The 21,745-nt window shown below is 61.7% G+C and overlaps 1 protein-coding gene and 1 gene segment (V, D, J or C); both read left to right on the top strand.

The window, feature by feature from the left end:
• Nucleotides 1-6,056: 6,056 nt before the first annotated feature.
• Nucleotides 6,057-6,629, top strand: LOC135325340 (Ig heavy chain V region 914-like). The segment is given in 2 exon segments: nucleotides 6,057-6,145; nucleotides 6,286-6,629. Coding segments are annotated over 2 exon segments (396 nt in total).
• Nucleotides 6,630-14,240: 7,611 nt separating this feature from the next.
• SALL2 (spalt like transcription factor 2) lies at nucleotides 14,241-21,637 on the top strand. 2 transcript variants are annotated; one of them, XM_064503369.1, is made up of 3 exons: nucleotides 14,241-14,310; nucleotides 18,927-20,647; nucleotides 21,181-21,637. In XM_064503369.1, the coding sequence occupies exons 1-3, from the start codon at nucleotides 14,259-14,261 to the stop codon at nucleotides 21,466-21,468; spliced, it is 2,061 nt and encodes a 686-aa protein (XP_064359439.1). In that variant the 5' UTR covers nucleotides 14,241-14,258; the 3' UTR covers nucleotides 21,469-21,637. The 2 variants fall into 2 exon arrangements, with proteins under 2 accessions (XP_064359439.1, XP_064359440.1); XM_064503370.1 differs by lacking the exon at nucleotides 14,241-14,310 and adding an exon at nucleotides 17,986-18,117.
• The last annotated feature ends 108 nt before the right edge of the window (nucleotides 21,638-21,745 follow it).

Genomic DNA, 21,745 nt, shown 5'->3' with positions numbered 1-21,745 from the left:
TGCGTGAAAGATGGTGGTGACGGCGGTGATGGAGAGCCCTGCTTGTGGCCAGGGCCCTGATGGGATGAACCCACGAGTGCTGATGGCCGTGAGGTCTCCAAGGTGAACGAGAGTGACCCAGCAATGACGTTGGACAGCAAGGTGTCCAGCACCCCAACCACCAGCACCAGCACCTGCAGACGCGTAGTATGCGCTACCACTGCTGCTGCTAATAATGTGCTGGTGGCGACGGTGATCAAGACCCTGTTGGCCAACGTCATTGCTAGGCCACTCTCGGTCATCTTGGACAGGTCACGGCCATCAGCACTCATGCATCCAGCACATCAGGGCCCTGGACACAACATGGTCCCAACCACTACCATAACTACCAGCATGTTTCGCGCAGTAGTAGGTGCCGGTGTCGTCGGGCTTGAGGCTGCTCATCTGCAGGTAGAGCGTGCTCTGGGCGTTGTCCCTGGAGATGGTGAAGCGCCCTTGCACCGCATCCGCGTAGCTTGTGCTACCACCACTGCTGCTAATACACGCGATGCTTTCGAGCCCCTTCCCGGGCGCCTGCCGGACCCAAACCATGCCGGAGCTGCTGAAGGTGAAGCCGCTGGCCTTGCAGGCGAGGCGGAGGCTGCCGCCGGGCGGCTGGAGGCCCCCTCCGGACTCGCTCAGCTGCACGGCCGCCCGCAGCCCTGCGGAGAGGCGGGAGGAGAGGAGAGGAGCTGAGGGGGCAGTGGGGGTGGTCAGAGCCGCCTGGCACAGGACCGGCCCTGGGGGCAGCTGGGCGCCTGGAGCCGAGCGGAGGCCACGTGCTGCTGATGCCGGGGTCTGTTGGAGCTGCGTCTCCTGCAAGGGAAGCGGCTTCACCTTCAGCAGCTTCTACATGAACTGGGTCCGGCAGGCCCCCGGGAAGGGGCTCGAATACGTCGCGGGTATTAACAGCGGTGGTAGCACAGGCTACCTGTCTGCGGTGCAAGGGCGCTTCACCATCTCCAGGGACGACGCCCAGAGCACGCTCTACCTGCAGATGAGCAGCCTCCAGACCGACGACACCGGCACCTACTACTGCGCGAAAAGTGCTGGTGATTATTATGGTGCTGGAGACCCTGATTGTGGCCAGGGCCCTGACGAGTTGCCCCCACAAGTGCTGATGGCCGTGACCTGTCTAAGATGATTCAGAGTGGCCTAGCAATGACGTTGGACAACAAGGTGTCCACCCCAACCACCAGTAGTAGCACTTTTCACGCAGTAGTAGGTGCCGGTGTCATCGGTCTGGAGGCTGCTCATCTGCAGGTAGAGCGTGCTCTGGGCGTCGTCCCTGGAGACGGTGAAGCGCCCTTGCACCGCAGACGCGTAGGCTGTGCTACCACTGCTGCTAATAAGTGCGACAAACTCGAGCCCCTTCCCGGGGGGCCTGTTGGATCCACCACATGCCGAAGCTGCGGAAGGAGCAACGATCCCTCTCGTGGGGAAACCCTGGAGCAGGACGCGGAGGGGCTGGGCTGTGCCCGGGGCTGCGGGCGGCCGTGCAGCTGAGCGAGTCCGGAGGGGGCCTCCAGCCGCCCAGCGGCAGCCTCCGCCTCGCCTGCAAGGGAAGCGGCTTCACCTTCAGCAGCTTCGGCATGGGTTGGGCCCGACAGGCGCCTGGGAAGGGGCTGGAGTTCGTCGCGAGTATTCAGAGCGATGGCTGCGGGCCACAGACTGTGGCTGCCATGTGCAGGCCCATGCACAAACGCCCCGTGTGCCCCCGTGAGCCTGTCGCACTTATTAGCAGCGATGGTAGTAATACAAACTATGCGTCTGCGGTGCAAGGGCGCTTCACCGTCTCCAGGGACAACGCCCAGAGCACGCTCTACCTGCAGATGAGCAGCCTCCAGACCGACGACACCGGCACCTACTACTGCGCGAAAAGTGCTGGTGCTGGTGGTTGGGGTGGACACTTTGTTGTCCAACGTCATTCTAGGCCATGCTTGTTCACTTTGGACAGGTCACGGCCATCAGCACTCGTGGGTGCTTCCCATCAGGGCCCTGGCCACAATCAGGGTCTCCACCACAAGCCCAACCAGCACAACCACCACCAGCACTTTTCGCGCAGTAGTAGGTGCCGGTGTCGTCGGTCTGGAGGCTGCTCATCTGCAGGTAGAGCGTGCTCTGGGCGTTGTCCCTGGAGATGGTGAAGCGCCCTTGTACCGCAGACCCGTAGCCTGTATAACTACCATCGTTGCTAATAGTGGCAACCCGCTCGAGCCCCTTCCCGGGTGCTTGCCAGATCCAGAACATGGTGAAGCTGCTGGAGGTGCAGCAACGCTCGCTGTCACAAGGAGAAACCCTGGAGCAGGACACGGAGGGGCTGGGCTGTGCCCGGGGCTGCGGGGGCCGTGCAGCTGAGCGAGTCCGGAGGGGGCCTCCAGCCGCCCGGCGGCAGCCTCCGCCTCGCCTGCAAGGGAAGCGGCTTCACCTTCAGCAGCTTCAACATGGTTTGGTTCCGACAGGCGCCCGGGAAGGGGCTCGAGTTTGTCGCAGTTATTAGCAGCGATGGTAGCAATACATACTACGCGTCTGCAGTGAAAGGGCGCTTCACCATCTCCAGGGACAACGCCCAGAGCACGCTCTACCTGCAGATGAGCAGCCTCAAGCCCGACGACACCGGCACCTACTACTGCGCGAAAGCAGCAGATGGTGAAACAGATCCTGTTTGTGGTCAAAAAAAAAAAAAAGCCTGTTCAGGGGATTTCCCCCGGCAAGGCATGACGGCAGCAATTCCTGGTTGCACCACCTGGACACCCAGGTCCTTCTCTGCAGAGCTGGTCTCCAGCAGGTCTTGAGGCTCCGCATCTGCAGGTCTGGGTCTCCTGCTCCATCTCTGCATGCGCTCGTGGGGGCATCTCGTCAGGGCCCTGGCCACAAACAGGGTCTCCACCACCATAATAACCACCAGCATCTTTCGCGCAGTAGTAGGTGCCGGTGTCGTCGGGCTTGAGGCTGCTCATCTGCAGGTAGAGCGTGCTCTGGGCGTTGTCCCTGGAGATGGTGAAGCGCCCTTGCACTGCAGACGCGTAGTATGCGCTACCACTGCCGTAAATACCCGCGACGTATTCGAGCCCCTTCCCGGGCGCCTGTCGGGACCAGCCCATGCCGACGCTGCTGAGGGTGAAGCCAGTTCCCTTGCGGGGGTGTGGGCAGATGTGCAGCAGATGGAGGCTGGAGGGAGCCTCTGCCTGTCCTGCAAGGGCACTGGCTACGTCTTCGGCTGCTCTCACACCGGAGGGGTCCAGCAACCCCCGGGGAAGGGGCTCGAGTTCATTGCACAAATTAACCCCGATGGTGGTAGCACGTGGGAGGCAGAGGCAGTACACAGGCGCTTCACCATCTCCAGGGACAACACCCAGAGCACGCTCTACCTGCAGATGAGCAGCCCCAGACCGACGACACCGGCACCTACTACCGCGCGAAAGCTGCTGGTGCTGGTGGTTGTTATGGTTTTTGTGCTGGTTGAGACCCTGTTGCGGTCAGGCAAAACCCCCAGTGAGTCGTTCCCCCCGCAACGCACAAGGGCAGCAGCACTGCAAGAACGGCAGGTCCCAGTATCGACTTTTGGGAACGCCGCTGGCTGCAGGCCCCCAGCTAGACCTCGGGCCCCCGTCGCAACGCCCTGAGCTCGGCCCTGCAGCCGGTTCTCCTGATGGCAGTGACCTTGCAAGGGTGATGGAGAGTGAGCCCTCAATGCCATGGGCCAGCAGCCTCAGCGCTCATGGGTGCATCCCGCCAGGGCCCGGGGCACAGCGCAGTCCTGACCACCCCAACCACCAGCTGCTTTCCCGCAGTAGTAGGTGCCGGTGTCGTCGGTCTGGAGGCTGCTCATCTGCAGGTAGAGCGTGCTCTGGGCGTTGTCCCTGGAGACGGTGAAGCGCCCTTTCACTGCAGACGTGTAGCCTGTCCAACTACCATCCTTGCTAATACTTGTGACTCGCTTGAGCCCTTTTGCAGGTGCCGGCTGCATCTGGAACATGACGAAGCTGCTGAAGGTGCAACGGTCCCTGTTGGGGGGGGAACCCTGGAGCAGGACGCGGAGGGGCTGGGCTGTGCCCGGGGCTGCGGGGGCCGTGCAGCTGAGCGAGTCCGGAGGGGGCCTCCAGCCGCCCGGCGGCAGCCTCCGCCTCGCCTGCAAGGGAAGCGGCTTCACCTTCAGCAGCTTCAGCATGGTTTGGGTCCGGCAGGCGCCCGGGAAGGGGCTCGAAAGCATCGCGTGTATTAGCAGCAGTGGTAGTTGGGCAGGCTACGCGTCTGCAGTGAAAGGGCGCTTCACCGCCTCCAGGGACAACGCCCAGAGCACGCTCTACCTGCAGATGAGCAGCCTCCAGACCGACGACACCAGCACCTACTACTGCGCGAAATGTGCTGGTAGTGGTTGTGCTGGTTGGGCTGGTAGTTGTGGTGGTGCTGGTGGTGCTGGAGACCCTGTTTGTGGCCAGGGCCCTGATGGGAAGCACCCACGAGTGCTGATGGCTGTGACCTGTCCAAAGTGAACAAGCATGGCCTAGAATGACGTTGGCCAACTGGGCCTCCACCAACACCACCAGCACCAGCACGTTTCACGCAGTAGTAGGTGCCGGTGTCGTCGGTCTGGAGGCTGCTCATCTGCAGGTAGAGCGTGCTCTGGGCGTTGTCCCTGGAGATGGTGAAGCGCCCTTTCACCGCAGACGCGTAGTATGTATTGCTACCATCGCTGCTAATAACTGCGACAAACTCGAGCCCCTTCCCGGGGGGCCTGTCGGAACCAAACCATGTTGAAGCTGCTGAAGGTGAAGCCGCTTCCCTTGCAGGCGAGGCGGAGGCTGCCGCCGGGCGGCTGGAGGCCCCCTCCGGACTCGCTCAGCTGCACGGCCGCCCGCAGCCCTGCGGAGAGGCGAGAGGAGAGGAGTTTAGCAGAGCCCACAAAGTGGCTCGAGTTCCTCACAGGTATTGAAAACGATGGTAGCAATACATACTACGGGTCTGCGGTACAAGGGCGCTTCACCGTCTCCAGGGACGACACCCAGAGCACGCTCTACCTGCAGATGAGCAGCCTCCAGACCGACGACACCGGCACCTACTACTGCGCGAAAAGTGCTGGTGGTGGTTGTGCTGGTTGGGCTTGTGGTGGAGACCCTGTTTGTGGCCAGGGCCCTGATGGGAAGCACCCACGAGTGCTGATGGCCGTGACCTGTCCAAGATGATTCAGAGTGGCCTAGCAATGACGTTGGACAGCAAGGTGTCCACCCCAACCACCAGCACCAGCACTTTTCGCGCAGTAGTAGGTGCCGGTGTCGTCGGGCTTGAGGCTGCTCATCTGCAGGTAGAGCGTGCTCTGGGCGTTGTCCTTGGAGATGGTGAAGCGCCCTTTCACTGCAGACGCGTAGCCTGGATATCTACCATCGCTCCAAATACTTGTGATGAACTTGAACCCTTTCCCAATCACTCGTCTGACCCAAAACATGCTGAAGCTGCTGAAGGTGAAGCCGCTTCCCTTGCAGGCGAGGCGGAGGCTGCCGCCGGGCGGCTGGAGGCCCCCTCCGGACTCGCTCAGCTGCACGGCCCCCGCAGCCCCGGGCACAGCCCAGCCCCTCCGCGTCCTGCTCCAGGGTTTCCCCACGAGAGGGATCGTTGCTGCTCCTTCCGCAGCTTCGGCGTGCTCTGGATCTGACAAGCGCCTGGGAAGGGGCTCGAGTACATTGCAAGCATTGACCCCAGTGGTGGTGGTACAGCCTACGCGTCTGCGGTGCAAGGGCGCTTCACCATCTCCAGGGACGACGCCCAGAGCACGCTCTACCTGCAGATGAGCAGCCTCCAGACCGACGACACCGGCACCTACTACTGCGCGAAAAGTGGTAGTGATGGTGGTGTTGGTGGTGGTATTGACCGTGGTGGCAGCACATCCTATGCAACACAAGCAGCTGCCAGAGCCCCAAAGGAGGCAGTTCTGGCCCCAAAAGAGGCGGCGGCATCGAGGGCCCCTTTTGAGCGGGGCCGCATGCAAATCCCGGCCGCGCGGCGCCTTCAAATGCCGCCGCCGCCGCCGTCCCGCCGCCACCGCCCCGGCACCCACCGCCCCTCCCGCCCGCCGCCATGAGCCCTCGGCTCCACGGCCTCGCCCTCCTCCTCCTCGCGGCCCTGCCAGGTACGGTCCGACCCCCCGCCGGCACCCGCCGGCCCCGGGGGGCTCCCCGCGGCCCCGGCCGCCCCCGGGGCCGGCCCCGCGCCCGCCTCCGCTGCCACCACCCCACTCAGCTCCTCTCCTCTCCTCTCCTCTCTCCGCAGGGCTGCGGGCGGCCGTGCAGCTGAGCGAGTCCGGAGGGGGCCTCCAGCCGCCCGGCGGCAGCCTCCGCCTCGCCTGCAAGGGAAGCGGCTTCACCTTCAGCAGCTTTGCCATGGAGTGGGTCCGACAGCCACCCGGGAAGGGGCTTGAGTGGGTCGCGGGTGTTAACACCGGTGGTGATACATGGTACGCGGATGCGGTGCAAGGGCGCTTCACCATCTCCAGGGACAACGCCCAGAGCACGCTCTACCTGCAGATGAGCAGCCTCCAGACCGACGACACCGGCACCTACTACTGCGCGAAAGCTGCTGGTGCTTGTGGTTGTTATGGTTATTGTGCTGGTTGAGACCCTGTTGCGGTCAGGCAAAACCCCCAGCGAGTCGTCCCCCCCGCAACGCATGAGGGCAGCAGCACTGCAAGAACGGCAGGTCCCAGTATCGACCTTTGGGGACGCCGCTGGCTGCAGGCCCCCAGCTAGACCTCGGGCCCCCGTCGCAACGCCCTGAGCTCGGCCCTGCAGCCGGTTCTCGGCCCGCCTCGCTGCCCGCTCCCCGAGCCCTGCCGCCCCACACGGGTGTTACGGGAGACGGTGCCCAAACCCCCGCTGAAGTCCCGGGAGAGCACGGCCACTGCCCTGCCCTGCCCTGCCCAGCCGCTCATCCCGCCCGAGAGGGCTCGCGGGCTGGGGAAGCATCATCTCCCCTTGCTGCACCCAGCCCCGCCGCTCCCGCCCGCCCTCTCAGGTGGTGTCCGGGAGGAGCTGCCCCACCACCCGCCCGGGGACGGAGGTGCCGCTGACTGGCCTGGAGGCCCCCGGCTCCTGCCCCTGCCCTTCTGGGAGCCCGGGGGGACATTTGCTTCCTTCCCGGCCTCAGGCCCCGCTCCCGATGGCCACGACCTCGCCGGGGTGACGGGGAACAGCCCAGCACCCATGTCGGCCACTCGCGGGTGCCTCCCATCAGGGCCCGGGGCACAGACAGGGTGTCCACCACCAGCCCAAGCACCACAACCACTACCATAACTACCAGCACATTTCGCGCAGTAGTAGGTGCCGGTGTCGTCGGTCTGGAGGCTGCTCATCTGCAGGTAGAGCGTGCTCTGGGCGTTGTCCCTGGAGATGGTGAAGCGCCCTTTCACTGCAGACGCGTAGTTTGTATAACTACCATCGCTGTAAATACTCGCAACGTATTCAAGCCCCTTCCCGGGGGCCTGCCGGATCCAGTACATGTAGAAGCTGCTGAAGGTGAAGCCGCTTCCCTTGCAGGCGAGGCGGAGGCTGCCGCCGGGCGGCTGGAGGCCCCCTCCGGACTCGCTCAGCTGCACGGCCCCCGCAGCCCTGCGGAGAGGCGGGAGCGGAGCAGCCGGGGAAGGGGCTCCGGGGCAGCGGTACGGTGTGATACATTGTTGCACAGAGCGACACAGTGTTGCAAAGAGCGATACATTGTTGCAAAGAGTGACCCAGTGCAGCACTCAGTGATACATTGTTGCAAAGAGCGAAACATTGTTGCACAGAGCAAAACATTGTTGCAAAGAGCGATACATTGTTGCACAGAGCGCCGCAACCCCTGCTCCCCAACGGCGCCGGTTTAGGGGGGACGGCAGCAGCACCCAACCCAGGGCCGAGGGCAGAGGAGGACGCAGACCCCCCCCGCCCCGCCCTTCCCCTCCTGTGCAAATTAGTTCGGCGCAAAGCAAGGCAGTTGTTTTTTATTTTTTTCGCAACAACTCGCTGGGTCGGCAGCGGACCGAGGCAGCCTGGCTGTGCGCTGTGAGCGTGCGGGTGGCTCGCTTCCTAGCTGGGCGGCTTCGCCCATCGGCAGCTCGTCGGAGCTGCCCTCGTTTGCCCGCGCGCCCAGCCGCCCGTCCCCTCATTTGCACACCTGCGTAAGCAAACTCCCGCCTTTGCATCCCTGCCAGGATTCGCACCTTGGCCCCCCTCCCGCCTGCGACGCGATGCTGCCGAGCGGCTCCTTCGTTTTCCCCTCAAGCCTTTCCTTTTCCTTCCCTTCAGCCCCTGAAGATAAAGCACAGGTTGCCCCCTCGGAGAGGGGGAGCTGTAAATGTGAGCAGCAGGCACGTTTGGGGGGGATTTTGGACCCCCCCTCCCGCATGCTTTGATGAAATGAATGTGTGCAAAAAAAGAACAACCCAAAACAGAAAAAAATAACCCCTTTGCTAGCTTTTGGGTGGGCTACATCATTCGGTTGCAATGCGCCCAGCTCCAATCCCAGCCTGGATCAAGGTCTCTTAGTGGTGTGACTTCACCTTATGCACCTCGATGCCTCCATGCACAGGGAAAATGCACAGGGAAAACACGCCAACACGCGACCCTTTCCAAATCCAGCCGTATTCGCTGTGGCACAGGCTTAAAACACCAATTTGCGATGGGAAACATTGCAATTCCTCCCGGGCACTGCAGATATTGCAGGACCAACTGGAAGGAGGAGGGAGCCTGCATCATTTTGGGCGACTGTGCAAACACCCAGGCCAAAAATCACGTTTCCATTAAGTGGAATTGTGCAGTGCGGGGGATGTTGCACCAGTGCGATGCGGTTGCATGCAATGCAGTCATTTAACCTTTAAATGTCTCCCCCCCCCCCCCACTTTTTCCCCTTCAAAATACGATTATTAAATAGGAAGGAGGCCGCAGCCACAAGGACCCCGCTCTGCTGATGCCCCCCTGCATGTTTAGGGGAGGAATCTGCCCCCAGATTAATTACGCCTTTAACAGTAACATTGAGCTGGCCTCCATCAGGGTTTTCCCTTGTGCAAAAATCTTGCATTTAAATTAAGTAGGAACAAGTGACTCTGGAGGGAAATATAATTTTTGGCTGCCTGGAAAGCCCGAATTCAGGCAGGCAGGGAGCAAGTTGGGGCAGTTTTAGGCGCAAGCTGAAAAGGCAATAAATGCGCAAAAGCACCAAAAGGGCAATAAATGCGGGAAAGCTTTGGGCAAGAAAAGGAGGGGAACGGCCCTGTTTCTGTGCATGCCGTGGGTGGGATTGCTGCAGACCTGCCCCAAACCTAGCAACATCCCCAGAATTCATCCCCGGAGTGGGGGGAAATTTTCCAGCCTCGGCCCCAGGTGCGCGGGAATGACGGTTTTTCTCTCCTGGCCTCGTTCCCTGCCCTTTTTGTCCCAAATTACACGTTGCAGCCCATGCTCCAAGTTAAACCCCAGCAGGTGCCGGAGGGTAATTTCGGGGTGCTTTTTGCAATCCTTGTTCAGCTCTTGTTATGCAAACGGGCCAGAACTGACCCGAAAGCAGCAGCTGGCACTCTCGGATTCACGTCCTATTTCTGGCCTTGCCTTCCCCTGAAACGGAGGGGAAAAGGCATTTCGACCAAAACCCGTGGGTGCAAAGCGGCGGGGCAGCTGCTGCAAAGATGCCAGTGTCCAGCCCAAATAAAATGTAAATTGTAGGAAAGATGCGAGGTGCAATCAACCCCCCACACACCCGGACTTTTTTTGCCCCAAAACGCGGTGCAGTGCACAGAAGTATTTTGCCAAAACGATGGCTGTGCCCGGGGAATAGACGGCTAATGGCAGACACGTCCCGCGTGCAGTGATTGCACCAATAAATAAATCATGCTCGCAGAGCTATTAAAGAGCAGATTTTGCAATATATCCCTTAGGGCCTCCTGCACGGCAGCTGTTGCAGCGATCAAATACGAACAGCTTGCAAAAAAACCCAAAGCAAAACAAAAAAACCCCCAAATCCCTACAAAATTTGCGGCATGGGAAGGGAAATGCGTGCACAAATCTCAACGTAAAGCTGGAAACCGGATTGCTGCGGGGGCCGGCGTTGCAGGAAACACGATATGGTTGTCCGATGTGGGGGGGGGGCGTATAATTCCTGCACCTTCAATGCAATAAAAGAATCATTTTCGCCACCGGGCTGGGCCAAAGCGGAGCTTGATTATTTTCAGGATTATTTCTGCCGAAAACGCTCCTTCCCCCCCCCACACACACACTTTCCAAACACCTGAATTCAAATTTTCTGCTTTCTGGTAACTCGGAGGTGGCGGCGAGGCGGGGGGGCCGGGGCGCATTTCGCCAGCTGCCATCCCCGAAAACGGCAGCTGCTTTCGCCCAGGCCCCGGTTAAAATATCTCCCCGAAAGCAGGGGGCGGCGGGGCAATTAGTGCTATTTCGTTTTCAGCAGGAATAATTTTCAGAGACGTGTGCAAAAAAAACCAATAATAATAATTAAAGCCAAAACTGATAAAGCGGCAACGTGCAATAGGGAAAACAGGCGATATATTAAAAAAAAATCCAAAGAAAAAGTGTTGCAATTTCCGCAATAACGCGGAGAAACATTGAGTTGTATAAAACCAGCCTTGGTGGGGATGAGAGGGGCCAGGAGGGTTTTTTGGGGACACAAAAGTAATTGCAGGGAGCCAGGAGTGCCGCGAAGGACACTGCGCCCGTGATCCCCCCCACATTCGCTGAGGGTTTTGCAAAAAAAATCCTTTTTTTTTACAAAAAAATAAAGACTTAGATAATAAAATCACACTCTCTTGGAGTGCCTTAAAAAGAATTGAATTAAAATCCCATTTTTTCTTAGTGCGCCTTGCAGAAGAAGCGAATCGGTGATGCCGTTCTTCTGTTTTTTTGCAAAGCGGGGCAAAAGCAAAGTAAAGGCCCAATCTTTCTGGGCCCCTCTTTGCAGAGAGAGAAACTCTAATTATTAAAAGACCCCCCCCTTGCCCCCCGCGGCAGGTGCTGGGGCCATTTGCAGCGTGCAGAAATCACCGCACACACCCCTGCTACCCCCCCCCCCCCGCCGTGGAGGCGGCTTTTTCCTGTAAAACGCCTCAAAGCGCGATTTTCCACTGGTGCCAAAAAATAAAAATAAAACAATAAATAAAAAATCCCCGTTTCCCTGCAGGCTCCCCCTGACTCATTTCTGCTCGAAACCGCTAACGGGCGGTTAATTTTAGCCCCCCCCCTACACACACACACACTTGCAAAATTAAAGATAACGGTGAAAATAATAATAATTTAAAAAATCGCAGACCCTGAACTCCAGCTTTTGGCACTGTCCTACTTCCAAAAAGAAAAATATTTAAAGAAAAATACTTTCCTCAAAGTAAAGCCTGGATTCGAGGAAAAATTATTGCAAAATTATTCGCAGCCGCTAGCGCTAGCGAGTTGCATGCTTTTTTTCCCCACCGTAGCATTAAAAAGGAGCCGAATACCCCTAGTTAAACCCATTTAGCAACCAGCCCCGGGGCAAAAGCGCAGCCCAAATTTTGCAATTTGCTGCTAATTCCCTGCAAACAAAGGCAATAGTGACAGGCGAGGGCAAAACATTTGCCAGCGGGTTTTGCAACAGCACCTTATTGCAAAAGCAAGCCCTAAGCGGGGCTTAAAGGTCACTTTTTTATATGCTTTTTATTGCAGTAGGAACCTCAAACAGGGTTTTAAAGGTCACGTGTATATATATATATATATATATGCTTCCTTATTGCAATAAAAGCCCTAAGCAGGGGTTTAAAGGTTGCTCTTGTATGCTTACAGCCAAGAAAAATACAGATTGCAGGCAGGCGAATAGGCAGCAAAGACAAGATATTGCACTTTTAAGCCATTTTTGCTTCGAAGCGCATTGGCTTCTGTAGTTGCCACCTGCCTTGCTAGTGCCTATATTTTAATTAAAAAAATAAGTTTAATTTGTTGCCGAAATAAAGGCAAGCACCTGCCGCTGCGGCACTGGCCCGCGCACAATATTTGCTTGCCGGCTTTTAAATAGATATATTTTTTTCTTTTCTCGCAAAACATATTTTTCTGCAGCGCGCGTGCGTTTCGGGGGCCTGGCCAGCTGCCGCCGGGCCCAAACTTCCCGTTTCATTTGCCTGCAAATAGCAGAAGCCGAAACCAAAACTCGCATCTGCGGGGCAAAAAAACACGGGGCAAAAATTGTCTAGTCGAGGCACGTTCGCGATGGGGAAAACTAACTTCGAGGCCCGCTGCAGGGACTGGCCTTTTTGCACAAAAAGCTCTGCCGGTTTGGTAAAAAATCCGTGTTTAAATGAGCAAATTTCTACTTTAAAGCCAGGTTAAACCCACTATAAGGTAGGAGTTTGCACTTTGGGTATTATACAGCTATATGTATGCACTTTATAGATGCATTTTTATATATCTATACATGCACTCATGCACATATATAAAGTCATCTAGAGATGCATCGCCCTAATGCAGCTTACGCTGAATTGCTCCTAAAATTGCACCATGGAACACAGTCAAAAATGGCAAATTTCACTGGGCCGAAACCTGGAAGAACGGTCCGGGAGGGCTTCGGATGGTCACCCACAGACACCCCGGGTGACGGGAGCGGCGCATTGCCCTTATTTTTATACATCTGTACAGCATTGCATTGCAGTTTATATTCACGTATATACGTATATTCTGTATACATGCATGCGTCTGCACAAACATATGCACAGGATTGCATTGCAATTTATGTTTATATCTATACGGGATCGCCCTGCAACTGATTTCTGCAGCTCTGCGTGCGTGCGTGCGTGTGCATCGACACAGACCCATGCAGGGCTGCCGCGCGTTTCTGTTTGCACGCCCGTGCGTGTGGAAGCGGACACCGGCGTCCGCAGAGCAGCGACCGGGCGGGAAAGGGGCCCAGCGGCGGTGGCTTTTTTTTTTTTTCTTTTGGCCCTGAAAGCCCTGAATTTGGCGGCATTTGCTGCCGCCTCCTGGTTGTTGCATCTTGCACGAAGCCTCAGGGGGTACTGGGCCGTACTGGTGGGCCCCCAGCTCCCCCCCCCGGACCTGTCACAGGGCTGTGCTGGGCAGACTGGGGGGCACTGGGCCATACTGGGGGGCACTGGGCATCCAGCCAATGGGCACTGGGCCATACTGGGGACAATGGGCCATACCAGGGGGCACTGGACACTCAGCCTAGGGGCACTGGGCCGTACTGGGACGTACTGGTGGGCCCCCAGCTCCCCCCCCGGCCCTGTCACAGGGCTGTGCTGGGCAGACTGGGGGGCACTGGGCATCCAGCCAATGGGCACTGGGCCATACTGGGGGCACTGGGCCCTACTGGGGGGCACTGGGCATGCATCTGAGGGGCACTGGGCCATACTGGGGACAATAGGCCATACCAGGGGGCACTGGGCACTCAGCCTAGGGGCACTGGGCCATACTGGGATGTACTGGTGGGCCCCCAGCTCCCCCCAGGCTCTGTCACAGGGCTGTGCTGGGCAGACTGGGGGGGCACTGGGCCATACTGGGGGGCACTGGGTGCCCTGCTGAGTGGTATTGGGCCAGACTGGGGGCACTGGGCGCCCTGCCAAGGGGCACTGGGCCATACTGGGGGCACTGGGCATCCAGCTGACCGGCACTGGGCCATACTGGGGGCACAGGACACCCAGTCAAGGGGCACTGGGCCATACTGGGGGCACTGGGCCATACCGGGGGGCACTGGGCACCTAACCTAGGGGCACTGGGATGTACTGGTGGGCCCCCAGCTCCCCCCCGGCCCTGTCACAGGGCTGTGCTGGGCAGACTGGGGGGCACTGGGCATCCAGCCAATGGGCACTGGGCCATACTGGGGGCACTGGGCCCTACTGGGGGGCACTGGGCATGCATCTGAGGGGCACTAGGCAATACTGGGGACAATGGGCCATACCAGGGGGCACTGGGCCGTACTGGGCCGTACTGGTGGGCCCCCAGCTCCCCGTCACAGGGCTGTGCTGGGCAGACTGGGGGGCACTGGGCACCCAGCCGAGGGGCACTGGGCCAAACTGGGGACACCGGGCCATACTGGGGGCACTGGGCAGTACTGGGACACTGGACCAGACTGGGAAGCACTGGGCCAGACTGGGGGCACCGGGCGCCCCCCTGCGGCCCCGCTGCGCCTCCGCCGTCGCCCCGGGCGGGACCCGCCGACCGGAAATGGGCGGGGCTAAGCGGGACATAAGGCGGAAGGGGGCGTGGCCCGGGGCGGGCCTAGGAATGGGACCGGACGGGCCGCTGACAGCGGCCGTTGTGACGTCGATGGGAACAGGTAGGGGCATGCTAATGAGGCGAGGGCGCGTGCCAAGGCGGGGGGGGGTGCTTTCTGTCGCGATATCGCGGGCTCTATCACGATAGCAGCGCTTACACCTATGGGGGCGGTGACGTTGGCGCTCTGAGGGGGAGGGCTGTCGCTGTATCGCCGCTGTCGCGATAGCCCCGCACCGAGGGCGCGGACCGGGCTAGGGGGTGGGTGACCTCGCTTCCTAATCAGCCTAGCAACACCCGCCCCCCCGACGCTGATTGGCTCGGCGGATGCCGGGGGGGCGTGGCGGCGCTCAGCGCCGGGTGCATGCGCCGCTCGAGCGAGCGCTCCCCCCCCGCCGAGCGGCGCTGCGCATGCGCCACGGCGGGGGGGGGGGGCGGGTGAGCGCGCTTGCGCACGGGCGCAGGTGGGGGGGCGTCCCGGAAGTGCCCCCTTCCTTAGCAACCGCGGGGTGTCCCTTAGCAACCGGGTGGTCTGGCCTCCCGCGGCGGGTCCTGCTGGCCCGGGGGGGCCCCGTGGCCGCCGCGGCCTCTCCGTGCCCCTGCCTTGAGGCCCCTAAGGGGGGACGCGGGGTCCCTGTGACCCCCCAGCAACTGTAGGTTTTTTTTCCCCAACAACCGTGGGTTTTTTTCCCCAGCAACCATGGCGCCCCCCCCCCCCGCCCCAGCTAGGCCCAGCAGCCATGGAGGCCCCCAGAGCAGCCCCAGGTCCCTCCTTGTTACCCTGCCCGGGGGCAAGGGGGGCCCAGGCATCTGGGCCCCCCCCCGCCACCACCCCTTCGGCAGGTGCCATCTCGCAGCCAGAGCAGTGGCTCTCCGGTGGGATTCCTGCTCTGCTGGGGAACGAAAACATGCAGGGAAAAAAAAAAGAAAAAGGGGAAAAAAAGGAAAAAGTGGGCAAAAAATGAAATTGCTTTCTCCTGCCTTGAAGCACGTCCGGAGGCGTCTGGTGGGCTCTGCCACCCCAGCGTGCCCCCACCGGATGTTTTCCTTGCGACGAAGGGACTAAAACCCCTCTTTTTTTGCCCCTTTTCCATCTGCTGTGATGAGGGTGGCAACCCCATTTTATTTTTTCCTAAAAACCTGCTTTTTTCGGCTCTTGCGCCAGGCAGCAGAAGTGGGGACGGGGTGAACCCCCACCCCCGAACCATCCTATTCCCGGAGGCCTGAAAACCCTTTAAGTACGTGTTTTTGGGGGCTCTCCACAGCCATTCCCCGCTTTTTGCATTTATTTCTGCCCATCGTGGGGATTGGGGGGGGCAACTCAGAAATGTGAAATTTGCCCCCTTTTGGGGTCGCATTTGCGCTGTCACCCACCTGCACATGCACTTGCTGCTGGGTAATAAATTGGGTTTTTTTTTTCCCCTTTTTTCCTCACTTTTTTGCCTATTTTTTCCCCACAGTTTGGGGTCACCCAGGAGCCCAGCAGACGGCTTGAGAGCCGTTTCGCGGGACAGAGGCGGCCGGTGCAACCTCCCTCATCCCCCCGCCGGTGGCCTCGGCCAAAAGCTCCTCTTTCCTCCTTTTTTTCCTCTCCCTCTCTTTTTTTTTAATGCTTTTTGTGTTTTTTTTCCCCCACATTGTGCCCGGCCCTCATTAGCATTCGCCCCGCGCCAGCCCGCTTTTGTGGCGCGCCGGGGAGGTCGGGAGGCCGCCGAGGCGCCGGGGTCCCCTTTTGGGGGGGAATAAACCGAGGAAATTCGCCTCTTTAAGAGTAATTTTTTTTTTTGCATTGCAAAGAAAAAGAAACACATTTGCACACCCCCCCCAAAAAAATTCCCAATGCAAAACCGATTTGCAAAATAAGTCCCCAAAAGTAATTTAAAAAACCCCCCAAGAACTTGTTGCATCAGGTGTTGGGTGCAGCAGGTTGCTTCTATTTATTTATTTATTTCCCCCTTTTTGTACCAAAAATGCAACAGGTTGCATTGCCTTTTTTGTTGTTTTGGTTTTTTTTTTCTTTTTCTTTTTCTCTTTCTTTTCCCACCAAAATGCTCAAGTTTTGTCCCGGCGCAGGGTGCATCTGCCCCCCCCCCCAGCCCCAAGCCAGGCGGGAAGGGGTTAAAGGCTTTTTGCCCACCCTGAGCGTGCACAAAAGAGGAGCAAAAAAAAAAAAAAAGTGCAGCAAGATTAGGACTTTTTTTTTTGAGGGGAAAAAAGGCGGGGGGGGGAGCGTGCCGACGCTGCTGGACGGACGGACAGACGCGGGGGGGGGGACAGGGGCGTCCCCCCCGCGCGGGGATGCCGCGCCGCAAGCAGCGCCGGCCGCAGCAGCTCGTCTCCCCGGCCGCTGAGCACGGTGGGTGCCCCCCCCCCGCCCCGAGGAAGAGGAGGGGGAGGACAAAGGGGCAATGGGGGGGGGGGCAGGATTTTTTGGGGGGTTGCACTGTTTTCTTTTCCCCATCTTAACTTTTGCAACGGCGTCCCCGTCCCATCCTGTCCCCAGGGTGGGGTGCCAACTTCGCGGCGTGCTCCTTTGCTGGGGGTCCCCTGTTCCGGCCCAAAACGGACCCCCCCACATCCCCTGCAGGTGAACCCACCCCCCCAGCCGAGAGAGGGGCCCTGCCATGGTGCAGTGCCCCTGTGCAGCGCGGGCGTGCAGGATTTGCGCGCAGTAGCTGCGTGCAACGGCTGCATGCAGTACGTGCATGCAATGCTCGCATGCAGGATTTGCGCGCCATATCTGCACGCAACGCTCGTGTGCAGCATCTGCACGCGATGCTTGTGTGCGATATCTGCGTGCAACGCTTGCACGCAGGACTTGTGCGCAGTGTCTGCGTGCAAAGCTTGCGTGCAAGGACCGTGCGCAGCGTCTGCAGGCAGTGATTGCACGCAGTGTCTGCAATATCTGCATGCAACAGTGGTGTGCGATATCTGCGTGCAACGGCGTGCGATATCTGCGTGCAGGATTTGCGCACCATGTCTGCGTGCGACGCTTGCGCGCAGTATCTGGGTGCAATATCTGCATTTGATGCTTGCGTGCAATGCTTGCGTGTGGCTTGCAGCCACGTGCAGCATCCGCGCACGATGCTTGCACGCGTGCAACACTCGCAGGCAGTTATCTGCGTGCAACGCTTGCGTGCAACGTCTGCGTGCGCTGCTTGCGTGCAGGGTTGCGTACGAGGTCCGTGTGCAGCACTTCCATGCATGCCTGTGCGCAACACCTGCCTGCGCAATATCCACGCGCAACGCCTGCACTCGGTATCCCCGCGCGACGCTCGCGCCCTTGCGCACGGAGATGGGGGGGACGTGGATGTGGCTTTTCGGGGCCCTTTCTGCCCCCCCCCCCCGCCGCCTTTCTCCCCAGTGCCGGGGCCTTATTTTAACACCCCCCCCCTTGCATTGCAGCTCGGGGACTTTGCAGCCATGCACCCCGATGCGATTGCTTTTTGCATCGCAACTTAGGCACCCCCCCCAGTTGCATCACAGCTTGGGGTCCCCCCCCCATTGCATCATAGCACAGGGCCCTCCCCCCCTTGCATTAAGACTTGGGGTCCCCCCCGATTGCGTCACAGCTTGGGCACCCCCCCTGCTTTGCATCATAGTCTGGTCCCCCTGCCTTGATCGCATCACAGCTTGGGGACCCCCCCCCCAATTGCATCATCGCACAGGGACACCCCCTTGTTTGCATCATAGCCTAGGGACACCCCCCCTTGATTGCATCACAGCCCGGGGACGCCCCCCCCCGTGCCCCCCCTCCCTGTCCCCTCCGGACACCAGAGGTCCCTGCAGCCGCCGCATCCGCCCTCGTCTCCTCCTCTTCCTCCTCTTCCTCCCGGAGCCGCTGCAGGACCGGCCATGGCCGAGCCGGGAGGTGCGGGCCCACCCACCCCGGATGGATGGATGGACGGATGGATGCCGTTCCCCCCCGGCCCCGGGCTCCTTCCTGGGGGCACGGCTCCTCCGTCCGTCTGTCCATCCTTCGGGTCTCTCTGTGCGTCCGGCCCTGCCCACATCCCTCCCTCCGTCCCCGCGTCCGTCCGCCCGTCCGTCCTGCCCTCCGGCTCCGGGTCTCTCCATCCGTCCGTCCTTCGCGTCCCTGCATCCATCCGTCCCTGTGTCTGTCCGTCCTGCCCTCCGGCTCCGGCCGTCCTTCGGGTCTCTGTGCGTCCAGCCCTGCCTGCGTCCGTCCGTCCTTCCTTCCCTCCCCGGGTCTCTCCATCCATCCTGCCGTGCCTGCATCCCCTCATCCGTCCCTGCGTCCCCGTGTCTGTCTGTCCTTCCCTCCATCCCTGTGTCTGTCCATCCTTCCCTCCGTCTCTGCGTTTCTCTGTCCATCCGTTCCTCCATCCCTGTGTCTGTCTGTTCTTCCCTCCGTCTCCGGGTCTCCCCATCCATCCGTCCGTCCCCGCCGGCATCCCGTCCCTCCGTCCCCACGTCCGTCTGTCCTTCCCTCCGTCCCCAGGTCTCTCCGTCCCTCTGTCCCCATGTCTCCGGGTCTCCCCATCCATCCGTCTGTCCCCGCCGGCATCCCCTCCCTCCCTCCATCCCTGTGGCGCACTCGTCCGTCTGTCCGTACGGGAGGGAGGGAGGGACCCCCCCCCTTTATTTCCGAACACGGGGATGGGGGGGAGCAGATTTTGGGGCCGGATAGAGGCGATTCCGCTAATTCTCGCCCCGCAGGCTCCCCGGCTGCCGCCGCCGCCTGCTCGTCCTCCTCGGAGCCGCCGGGGATGGACGCGGAGCCGCCGCCGCCGCCGCCGCCGCCGCCGCCGCCGCTGGACATCCCGCTGCTGCTGGAGGAGCTGCGGGTGCTGCAGCAGCGGCAGCTGCACCAGCTGCAGCTCACGGAGGAGATCTGCCGCCAGGTGCTGCTGCTGGGCGCCCCCGCGCCCCCCAAGGCCCCCCCGGCCCTCTTCGCCGCCCCCAAGGCCGAGCCGCCGCGGGCCCCGGCGTCCGGGCCGCCCCCCAAGCCCGCCTTCTTCCACCTCTACCGGCCCTGGGGCGCCAAGGCGGAGGCGGCGGCGTTCCCGCCCCTGCCGACGGCGCGGGAGGGCTCCCTGCGCCCCCGCAACGAGGCGGAGGAGAGGCCCGGCGGCGGGCGGCACCGCTGCCGCTTCTGCGCCAAGGCCTTCGGCAGCGACAGCGCCCTGCAGATCCACCTGCGCTCGCACACCGGCGAGCGGCCCTACAAGTGCAACGTCTGCGGCAACCGCTTCACCACCCGCGGCAACCTCAAGGTGCACTTCCACCGCCACCGCGACCGCTACCCCCACGTGCAGATGAACCCCCACCCCGTGCCCGAGCACCTCGACTACCTGCTGGCCGGCCGCCCCGGCGCCCCGCCGGAGAAGAGCGACGCCGCCGAGAAGCCGCCGCTGCCGGCGCTGAAGGTGCCGCTGGCCGCGGAGGGCCTCCCGCTGCTGCCCCAGCCCCTGCCCGGCTTCAACAAGCTGGTGCTGCTGAAGGCGGCGGAGGAGAAGGCCAAGGGGGACGAGAACACCCCGCCGGGCAAGCTGCCCGCCTGGGCCTTGCTGGCCAGCCACTTCAAGGGCGGCCACCACCACCACCACCACCACCACGCCGCCGCCTTCCCCTTCCTCCTGGAGCCGCTGGCGGCGGCCCCCTCCGAGACCTCCAAGCTGCAGCAGCTGGTGGAGAAGATCGACCCGCCGGGCACCACCGCCGCCGCCGCCGCCGCCGCCACCGAGGCCCCGGGGACGGCGACGGCGGCCGCCGCCCCCGCGCCACCGCCCGCCTCCGTCCCCAACCAGTGCCCCGTGTGCCGGCGGGTGCTGAGCTGCCCCCGGGCGCTGCGGCTGCACGCGGGGCAGCACGCCGGGGCCGAGCGCCCCTTCCGCTGCAAGGCGTGCGGCCGGGCCTTCTCCAGCCGCGGCAACCTGCGGGCCCACTCGGCCGCCCACCGGCCCGGCCCGGCCCCCGCCGCCGCCGCCGCCCGGCCCCGAAACTCCTGCCCCATCTGCCAGAAGACGTTCGCCGACGCCCCGGGCCTCCAGCACCACGTCCGCCTGCACCTGGGCGGCCAGATCCCCAACGGCGGCCCGACGCCGGCCCGCCGGCCCGAGGAGCTCTCCGAGGAGGAGGAGGAGGAGGAGGAGGAGGAGGAGGAGGAGGATGCCTCCGAGGAGGACGAGTCTGCCGAGAGCGGTCCCGAGAAGCCCCCAGCCGAGGAAGAAGAGGAGGAGGAGGAGCAGGAGGAGGAGGAGGAGGAAGGTGAAGGTCGCCGCCGGGCGGGCAGCCCCGCGCCAGCCTCGGAGGGAGCCGGCGAGCCCGTGGTGGAGGAAGGAGGTGCGCGCGGAGGGGAGGAGGCCCCGGAGGAGCCGCAGGCCAGCCCGGCCAAGGAGGGCGCTCCCGACGGGGCCACGGCCAGGAAGGCCGGGCAGGTAAGGACGGTCCTGGTTCTGCCATAGGGATGGTCCTGGTCCCTCTGAAGGGATGCTCATGGTTCGTAGAGATGCTTGTGGTCCACAGGGACACTCCTGGGCCCTCCCTAGGGATGCTGGCGGTCCCTAGGGACGCTCGTGGTCCATCCATAGGGACGCTCGTGGTCCATAAGGATGGTCCCGGTCCATAGGGACACTCCTGGTCACTCCATGGGGATGCTGGCAGTCCCTAGGGATCCTCCCGGGCCATAGGAATGTTAACGGTCTCTCCACAGGGACACTCGTGGTCCATAGGGACGCTCGCGGTGCCTCCATAGGGATGCCAGTGGTCCTTATGGACGCTCCTGGTCCATAGGGATGCTGGTAGTCCCTATGGATGTTCATGGTCCATAGGGATGCTCCCGGTCTGTAGAGGCGCTCGTGGTCCCTCCATAGGGATGCTGGTGATCCGTACGGATGCTCCTGGCACATAGGGATGCTCCTGGCCCGTAGGGACACCACCAGCGCCCCCCCCCCCCCACCTCTCCCCGCAGGTGCCCCCGTGCTGGAGCTGCAGCCCGGTGCCCCGCGCCCGCCCGCCCGCCCCGGACGTCCCGCCGCCACCGCCGCCGCCGCCGCCGCCACCACCAACGCCACCACCGCTGAGCCGCGGGGCCGGCAAACCGCCAGACTTCCCGGCCCGCCCGCCGCCGCCGCCGCCAGCCCTCTCCTTCTGGAGCCAGTACAGCGCCTTCGTGGCCGCCGGCGCCAAGGCGGCCCGCGCCCGCCCCGCACCCGCCGAGGCCGCCGCGCCCCCGGCGTCCGGCCCCGCCGACAAGTAGCGCCCCGAGGGCTTTTAACGCGTTTTAGTGCCCTTTTCTTTTTTGGTTGTAGTTTTAGCGTCCCCCCCACCCCCACCCCGTGCCGTTGCACCCCTGTTCCTCCTCCCCATAGCGTAGCACCAGCCTCGGACCCCCCGCCCTCCATTAAAGCCGTTTTGGTGACTCTCCCGCCGCGACTCGTCTCTGCTTCTTGCGGGGGGAGGAGGGAGGAGGGAGGCGGCACCATTTTGGGGGAGTTTTGGGGGTGTCTCCCCCCCCCCCCGCACCCCGCCGCGGC

This window comes from Dromaius novaehollandiae, chromosome 36 (assembly GCF_036370855.1).
Source record: "Dromaius novaehollandiae isolate bDroNov1 chromosome 36, bDroNov1.hap1, whole genome shotgun sequence".
NCBI lineage: Eukaryota > Metazoa > Chordata > Aves > Casuariiformes > Dromaiidae > Dromaius > Dromaius novaehollandiae.
Note: the sequence above shows the minus strand (reverse complement) of the source record. Positions and strands in the feature narration are given on the sequence as shown.